This window comes from Zingiber officinale, chromosome 3B (assembly GCF_018446385.1).
Source record: "Zingiber officinale cultivar Zhangliang chromosome 3B, Zo_v1.1, whole genome shotgun sequence".
NCBI classification, from domain to species: Eukaryota; Viridiplantae; Streptophyta; class Magnoliopsida; order Zingiberales; family Zingiberaceae; genus Zingiber; species Zingiber officinale.
In genome coordinates this window covers 14,040,086-14,049,707 of record NC_055991.1, presented here as the reverse complement: position 1 = coordinate 14,049,707, position 9,622 = coordinate 14,040,086, and the positions used below count along the sequence as shown (strand labels likewise).

Sequence of the window (9,622 nt, the reverse complement as noted above, 5' to 3'; positions counted from 1 at the left end):
AAGATGTTATAAAACCTTATGCCGCATGGATTCTAAAAGCCGAAAAAGAATTCAAAGAGGAAAAAAACAACAAGAGCATGGATCTAGTTTCTACGAATCATGGCATAACAAGAATAAAAATTGTAATCCAATTACATAGAACATGATTGCAGTGGGAGTGTCATTGCTATAGTGTCGTTTGGAAGATCTTGAAGAAAATAAAAAAGCGGAAACAAATAAGGAAGAACTTCCAAGGGGCTTAGGGGTGATAGCGTCAAAAGTTTCTTGTCAATGGGGAACAAGAAACTAGGTCAAGATAATCCTTAAACCCTTGGATACCAACCTTATATATAGTGCACATCCATTATCAACCCATAAATGATAATAGATGTGGATAATATGTTCTACATATACGAGGTCCATATCCAATAGCCCGATACCTAGTAACCTTAAATTAAATCACTTAACGAGTTTTGGTATCGTAAGTCTTAAATCACATGTAAACCTACCTTAAGAGATATTAAATCTAATACAAGGATGATACTTGACTTGCAAATACGTTTGTTACCTTTACTAATGCTTTAGCAAGGTCAATCAGATGGTTTTAAACATAGAAGAAATAAGAAACATATAATTCAATGCTAACAAACCAATTTACCTGATTTAAAATCCCCAATTCCTACTCCATAGGCTATAACTCTTGGATGAGTCATCTTCGATCCTTCCAAAGTTAGATAAACCTCTTACAAGAGTTTTCCTGCAAGAATAAGAAATAGTAAAACCGTGAAAGACTAAGGTTATGAATACAACAAGAGAGAGCCTAAGAGATTAATAGATAAGTATAAATGCTAACCTTTGCAAGCTCTCCTTAGATCTCCTTTTATGGTGAACATAATGACATTTTGCTACAGTAAGTTATCTTCAGCTTTACTTTTTATTTTATCACACATCAGTTGAAGGATTGCATTTTTAGTGGACTATTTTCGTGATGACTATAGTCTGCCAACAGATCTTTGAGTTAACTTCATGAAAATCATCGATCTCCCACCTTTGCAAGCCTTTTTTTTTATCATCAATGTCTTTCGATCAAAACACCTTTTTAGAACACCTTAATGGACTTGCAATGGTCTTCTTTTGTTCTTTAATGTGTAGTAACAACATCGTTAGACTCTACACAATGTATTACCAAAAACATGTAGCTTGACCATCAATTTAACGAATAGAGTGAAAAAGGAAAATAAAAATCATGGAAACTTACAAGGGAAAAAAAGAGAACTTACACTTCTAGATAATTTACCAACCAACTAATGCATTAAAAATAGCTTGAGTACTCGTGGGGGCTATAGAGATGAAACCTAGAATTTCTTTTTCATGATTATGGGTGGGATGGGGAAAATATTGGGATATTATCGAGGTATTTGATGGCATTCATGGCACATGATGTTGTGCAAAGCATGGGATATGCCATAGGAGTTAGTAGTGTTCCTTGGAGTGATTTTATCTCCCTGTAGTAACTGTTTAAAACTTTTTTCAGGCCAATAATGTGTGACTATATTTGTAATTATTGCGTTAGAAAATGATTGAGTTAACTTATTCTTCAAACATTCTTATGCAAATGAACATTGCTTTTGAATACATTCAACATATTGGTGAAAATAAAAAACACTAAGAGTTGTTTGTAATAGTTGCAGGGGTATGTCACAAGATTCAGCAGTGACAGTGTATCCGTAGAAGAAAAGCATTGCTCTTGCTTTGTTTATGGATAAAGCAACTTTAATCTGGACGCCTTTCTTTTAATGTTTCCAGGGCTTAAACTTAGCCTCTGAACATGAGGTCAGAGGAAAGGATCTGTTCATTGCATGCACACCACTGTGTACTTGCAAGTTTGAAGTTGCTTGCATTTATGGACCATAGCCATGGCACTGGATACTGCAGTACCCAATCCTCTGTCCTATGCATGTGCTTGACCATATACAAATTCTTTATAATTTTGAACAGAGGCCATCATCACTGTTGACAATGTAGCCAGAGTTTTCTGGGCATTTCCTGATACCTTGCTCTGTATCTCTACCCAGATCTGGCAACATAGAAGAGCATCACATTGGGTAATTTAATGTCTTCCATGAACAGGACAATATTAATTGAGAAAATCTGCCCCTCACATGAAGCCTAACATGCAGTAGTTTCTTATAAATATCAAATGACAGTGAATAATTAACCCTGTGTGTAAATAAGATCTGTGTATCCTAAACTACAATCTAAGAGCATTGTGGAACACCATGCCTCCATGTGTTGTTAGGTTATTCAGTTTTCCTTTTTGTTTAACTTTGCAGGAGTTTCCTCCTGAAGAAATGAGCAACCATCTCTGCTTTCTGGAAAGCTTGCATGAAAGAATCATGAAGTTTCAGAAACAGGGCTAGTAGGCCTAGGCCACCTATCACTTGTAATACTGTCTCTATCTAATGAAACATTTGCAAAAGATTTGGAACAAAGTAAAATATCTTCGAAGCTTATCAGGTTAATTTCCATGGAATTAGAGAGGAAGAGGGAAATGGAGAAAATTAAACAAGCATTCAGTGAACCAGAAGAAAGTAGTTGCAGGAAGCAAAGGCTTCTCTATGTGTTAAAATAATGAAAATGATAAAAATAAAAGAAACAATAGCAGCAGAAAGTGAGGAAAGCATCAGCAACAACAGTACACTGCACTCAAAGCCTTTTTTTTCCTCCAGTCCACTGAGTGGCTTTGCAGACACTCACATGCTCTCTAGTTATAATTTACCACTGCCTGACTACCATCGGGGTTTTCCAATTTTTTTTAAGCTTCAAGTCGCCCTTTTGCTTATGGGTTTCTGCAAAGTTGGCAGGAGTCAGATGGCAGCAGCAGCACCAACAAAAGGCAGCAGAGGAACAGCAGCGGCAGAGGCAGCAGCATCAGTAGGGCCATCCAGAGTCGGTGAAGAGAGAGCGCAGTGCATCCCTGCGCCTGCGTCTGCGCCTGCAGCTGCCATGCTGTTCCTCTATCTGCTGTCAGTCGCAATAAGAACAGAGCACTGGCACCAGGTGGCAGCGACAGCCAACAGCTGCTGCACCATCTGACACTCTTAATTTTAAACCAGTGCTTTGTGAACAGATACAGTTAAAGCTACCCTAAACAATAGTTCTCTGTCTGTGATCTATTAGCTCTAGTCCCAACTCTATGCCTCAGCAGTCTTATGATTCCGCTCTGCCCCTTGACTGAATGACACTTCCTCAGCAAATAAATTGAGCCACACCACTTGTTTATTCATTGCAGTCCCATAACAAGACAAAAGTCGATTTATTATTGCAGGAAGTTAACTGGTGATGCTGCTCCTCCTCCTCCACCTGCTTCTCTCTCTCTCTCTCTCTTTACTGCTCACTCTTCCACTGTCTGCTTCCTATCAAAAAACCTGCATCACTTCCTCGCCTTGTTGCTTTTTGCTGCCCTCTGCTCAATCTCTTGGCCTTCTTCAACCTGTAGTTTGTTGGTCCACTGCACAAACCAACGACTGAGAGGATGATGACGGGAGGAGGCGGCAGTAGGTATCCCTTCACACCATCCCAATGGCAAGAGTTGGAGCTCCAAGCGCTCGTCTTCAAGTACATGGCGTCGGCTATACCCGTGCCTCCTGATCTCATCCACTGCATCAGGAGAAGCCTCTTCATGGATCCGCAAACCCCCCGCTTCCTCCCTAATGCTCCCGCAAGTAGGTTTCTCGAGTTAAAGCTTTTCCTCTTTGATTTAGAAGATGTTTGGTTTTGATCGTGTCGTTGGTGGATCAGTTGGGTGGGGAGGTTACGGGATGGGCGAGGCAAGGAATGCAGTGGATCCAGAGCCAGGGAGGTGCAGGAGAACAGATGGGAAGAAGTGGAGGTGCTCCAAGGAGGCTTATCCTGACTCCAAGTACTGCGAAAGGCACATGCATAGGGGGAAAGGCCGTCCAAGAAAGCCTGTGGAATTGTCTTTAGCCACCAGCCCAGCCTTCTCCCACAACTCGCCAAACTTCCACCCTCCTCTCTCCCTCCCCTCCCCACACACCAATCATCTCTTCTTCCCCTGTTCCTCCTCCGTAAGGCCTTCTGCCAGGGGTTTGGGCTACTCGCATTGTGAAGATTCCACCAACCTGTGCTTGGAGTCTCTCCCTCTCTCGCTTGATAATCACAGGTAATGAGTACTGTTCTGCATGGTGGTATTAAGCTACTGTTATGATTTTTTTTTATATACGAATCTTTCTCATTGAATATACAATATCTGGTGAGCAGGAACGTTGTTGGGTTCAAGGAGGTCGTACCTGAGTTCCCTTTCCTCCCGGAAGGTTGTAGAAATGGCATGCAGATCCCTCCCAGCTTCGGGCCTATGGGAATGAACTCAAAACATGTCTACAGCAACATGCAGAGCGTTGATTCCCGTTTCAGGATGTGCACGTCTGAGGAAGAGAAGGGTGCTGATCTCAAGATTGAGATGGCTGCTAATGGTAGGTCGGAGAAGGAGGATGAGGAGCAGAAGCAACCGAGGCCATTCCACTGTTTTCTTGATGAGAAGCCTCCCAAAATGGATGGTTCTTGGATGAGCATGGATGTGGGGTTGAAGACGCAGCTATCTATGTCTATTTCGATCGCGAATCATGACATGCCGGTCATTGCTTCTCAGTGTTACAATGGTATCTTCATATATGTATACATATATATATTTAGATATGCCATTAACAATGCAAGATCTCTGTTCCTTAATCCTTTCTCTCTCTCTCTCTCTCTTTCGCATTGCAGATGGTTGATTTCTGAAGGCGAGAAGAGACAGGGTTTCATGGCCCGACTGATCCTTCTCTGATGCTTGCTCTAGATTTCACTATGTTAATCTTCTTCCTCCTTCCCAGTCTCTTGCTAATATTTTGTAATGTAGAGATGTTGCTATGTTTTCGACTCTGTTTGCGAAATGTCGTTGATTAAACTACAATCTCTGAAATTTTGTCATTCTAGTAAAGAGATCATATTGGTTATCTTATCTTGGATTTTGTTAGACTATTTTGAGTTCTGAAAAATTAAATAGGGCAAGGGTTGCTAAAGAACTGGTTACAATGAAGACATTATTAGAACATTGAACCCAATTGTACATGTTTCTGAAATATCAAGTTATTATTAGTTTAAGATCCAAGTTTACTTATACCCTTTAGAAATAAGCAAAGGGAAGAAAGGGTTTAGAAAACAGACAAGGAGATGATACACATACAGAAACATTAACAAGCTAACCCCTTACCGGCTTCCCAAACACCTAATCCAATACGATACCTCAATCTTGCCGAGAGCCGTGTGATCTCTTGGTCTCTTACTCATGGAGATATTGAAAGCCCTTGTCTATGTCTCGATGTAAGTAACCTATGCTCACTATGGGGCATTGATATATGTAAGTAACCTATATCCACTATGGGGCATTGATATATGTAAGTAACCTATATCCACTATGGGGCATTAATACATGTAAGTAAGTAACTCCCTAATGTTAGTAACCCTCCATTCTTATCTTGTCCTATAAATACATATTTCTTGTGTGAAATATGTAGAGAAGAGGAAGAAAGAAAAATGAAGAGAGTCAAAGAAAGAAGAGAGTAGTAGTCTCTATCTTGTTGAGAAGAACAAAAGAACACTATCATCACACATATCACCCGGTTAAGGGTTGAAACGTTATGACATAACGTTGATAGTACGAGATACATAACTATCACCTCGACTTCGATCAGTCTGTGGCTAGAGTTTACAATAATTTTGAAGGTTTGCAGTGCCCGCGATTGGTGCATCACCAATCAAGGTACAAGATTTAATTTATACAAAATAGAAGTAAATTGTGTGTTTTACTTTTATCAACATCCAACATTGGTATCAGAGTCAAGTTGGTTTGATGCACTTCGTTGACTAATTGATTAACGAATTTACGAGTGAGAAATAACGAATCCGGCCGAATATCACGCGCAGAGTTTTCTCAAGACGTCTGGGCACGCAAAGATGAGCAGAAAGCCCGAGAAGAAATGCTCGGCGTGCGTGTTCAATCACATGCAAAACTTCTCATACACACTCTCAGCACAGGTGATCGGGAACGCGACTGAACCATGGTGCTCGTGAAGAACTCGGGAAGAACTGCGATGTCGGATTCTCGACACACAAGTGCGATTCTTGAGAACAGAGGTTCGCAGTGGTTGGCATGTAGAGGCGCTCAGCATGAAGTGCTATGCAGCATGTGCATTGCTTGACACTTGTCCGAATTACACTCGATTTATAACTTAGAGTGGGAGACAATCACTTGTCCTTGGCTTGAACTGAGTGTCTCAGGGTAAGACGAAGAGGTCCAACTCTAAGATGTGTGACATAACGCTATCGGTGTTTGGCGGTGTGTGGATTCATAGCGGCACGTAGATTATCCTTGAGAGTATAATGTGACTACTTATGTACAACATCTTAATCCGAATGGTGAGTGGTAATTTCAGATTGTGGTGTATGGCGTCTGTTGACTTATACTCTCATCTTGAAATTTGTATTCGAGCCATTTGAATTAAGATTATTTGTAGGGTACACAAAGTTAAGATATTAAGCATCAAATGTCACTTACGTCTCGCTATTCTGTGTAACAGAGATATGACTACGACAAAGAATGTCATATTAGATCTCGTGAAGGGAGACAAGTTGAATGGTGATAACTATGAAATATGGCACCCGAAGGTTTAGTTTATTTTCGAGGAAGAAGAACTCGGGGAGGTTCTTAAGCACGAGATGGTGGACCCCGGGGAAGGTACCACAACACAGGCAAGACGGGATTAGGAGGTATATCGTGCTTAGAAAAAGAAGGATGGTCAAGCTAGGATAATTCCTCTCAGTAGCATGCATGATGAACTAATCCCAATTTATTAGCAGTATACTACAGCTGTGTCAGTCTGGAATACTCTTAAAGAGCATTATGGCACCTCGTCGGCTCCTAAGTTGAGGATGCTGACCTATAAGTTCATAAATCATAAGAAGAGGTCTGATCATACTATGAAGTGACATTTAATGCATATGTTGAGCATGATTGTCTCTTTGAAGAATATGGGGGAGCGTATGTCAAATGAGCTTCAAGTATTAGGAGTGATATAGTCCTTGCCTGACTCTTGGGATACTGTTAAGACCTATCTCACACATACTAAAAGTATCCATACTTTTATGGATGTGAGTAGGCATTGTGAACTCAAGGAGGAATGCTAGGAGGTGACCATGTTTGCTTCAACTTATGCTCACTTTGCGGAGTCGAGTAAGGGCTCCCAGGGTACAAAGCGCAAGTGGCGCAAGCATGAGAAGAAGACCAAAGGTCGTAGTAAGAAGAAGCTATTTGTAAAGACCGATGAAAAAGGATAGGGATAGAAAGGCAAGAAAAAGGAGCTCGTAAAGAGCAATATGCCCGATGCTACGTATGTGGTAAGTTAGGGCATTTTGCACGTGAGTGTAGCGAGCGAAAGGTATATCCTTCTTTTTTACATGGTAAGAGTTATGTGTCATCCAGTATGATATTCGCTAACTTATCTCCTTTATGGATTCTAGACTCAGGAGTCACATACCATGTAGCTCGTGATAGGAGAGCATATGTGGAATTCTTCTTTTTAAGCCTACATGCGAGAAGACTGTATGTGGGAAATGGGGCATTTTTGGAGGTTAGAGGGATTGACACTTGCAAACTATTGCTGCAAAATAATCAAGTCCTGTATCTCCATGACATGTTATATACTCTGGAAATAAGGCGGAATCTAGTTTCTGTTCATAGTCTAGACTAGTTATGATATTGTATTATAATTGGAAAATCTAAGGTTTCCATCTCGTATGACAGTACTTTAATATGTTTCAGTTTAGTACATGAGGGACTGTATGCACTGAACTTGATTTCTTTTCATGAGTTTTATCTTACATCTACCATTTCCTTTACATCTGATACTGTAGTGGATGATGTTAATGTTTGGCATAGTAGACTTGGTCATAAAGGGTAAGAGAGGATGAGTCGGTTAGTAGCATGTGGCACATTAGACCAGCTAACCAAGGTCGAGTTACCCTTATATGAGTTTTGTCTAGAAGGCAAAACTATAAGAAAATCATTTGGAAAAGCAATAAGGGTTGGGACTCCATTGCAATTAGTTTATTTTGACATTTGTGGATCCATGAATGTGAGAGTTCGAAATGGAGCTACATACTTTATCACATTTATAGACGATTTCACGCATTTTGGTTATGTTTACCTTATCTCACACAAGTCTGAGGCACTAGAGTGCTTCAGAAGGTTTATTAATAAGGTAGAAAATCAGCTAGACATAAGAGTGAAAACTCTCAGATTTGATCGAGGGCATGACTATCTATCTGAGCAGTTTAGAGAGCTTTGTTTCGAAAAAGGCATTACAAGACAACTGACTATTCCTACTACTCCTTAGCAGAATGGAGTCGCTGAGAGAAGGAATATGACTCTATTGGAAATTGTGAGGTCCATGATGGCACAAGCCAATTTATCAATCTCTTATTAGGGGGATACGTTATTGACTGCAGTCTATGTCCTTAATTGTGTTCCAACAAAGTCTGTGGTTAACACCCCATACAAACATTAGACAGGGAGGTAGCTTGTCCTTAGCCATCTTAGGCCATGGGGATGTGTTGCGGATGTTAGAGATTTCTCGCATAAGTATGGCAAGTTAGGCTTGCGAGGAAATAAGTGTATCTTCATCAAATACTCTGAACACTCCAAAGGATATGTGTTCATAAGAGAACATACGGACGACACAATAACTAAGATTGAATCTTGTGATGCCATGTCTCTTGAGAATAATTTTCCTAATAGAGGGGAAATCGATCGAGACTGCACGTTCTATGAGATGGATGAGCATAATGGTACAGTTGAGCCCAGTAGCAAGATTCAAGACCTAGTTAAGGATATTGGTTCTAGTGGGAGTGGTCCATCTAAAGGTGGGGAGGCTCTCTCTCCTTGTAGGAGTGGTCGGGGAAATATACCTCGTTGTCATTTTATGATTGAAAATGAGATTCTCATTGTGACTCCAAAGGATGATGATGAACCGAGTATCTTTGGAGAGGCTCTCAAAGGTTCTAAAAAGGTCCAATGGTTAATGGCTATGCAAGAAGAAATAGAATCAATGAAAGTCAACAAGGTCTGGAACTTAGTTGACTTACTTGATGGTAGAAAGGCCATTGGGAACAACTGGGTTCTCAAAATCAAGAGGAAGGTCGATAGATCGATTGAGAGATATAAAGCTCGTCTGTTAGTCAAGGGTTACATACAAACAAAGTACATTGACTACGAGGAGACTTTCTCCCCAGTAGTCAAGTTTACATCGATCTATTTACTTTTAGCGATTGTCACTAGTTTAGATCTAGAGTTACACCAGATGGACGTTAAGACCTCTGCCCTTAATGAAAGTTTGGATGAGGAGATTTACATGGAACAACCCTCTGGGTTCGTTTTAGTAGGTTAATAAGATAAGGTTTGTCGATTTCAAAAGTCGATATATGGCCTAAAGCAATCATCCAGGCAGTGGTGCCTAAGATTTCACAAGGAGGTAATATCCTATGGTTTTACAATAGTCGAAGAGATTCATTGTGTCTATTAAAAAAA

At 40.4% G+C, this 9,622-nt stretch overlaps 1 protein-coding gene across 1 annotated transcript; it reads left to right on the top strand.

The window, feature by feature from the left end:
• The first annotated feature begins 3,261 nt into the window (after positions 1-3,261).
• LOC121968090 (growth-regulating factor 1-like) lies at positions 3,262-4,999 on the top strand. The gene is made up of 4 exons (XM_042518595.1): positions 3,262-3,704; positions 3,781-4,162; positions 4,261-4,658; positions 4,765-4,999. Exons 1-4 carry the CDS (start codon positions 3,515-3,517, stop codon positions 4,770-4,772), a joined length of 978 nt encoding a protein of 325 aa, XP_042374529.1. The 5' UTR covers positions 3,262-3,514; the 3' UTR covers positions 4,773-4,999.
• The last annotated feature ends 4,623 nt before the right edge of the window (positions 5,000-9,622 follow it).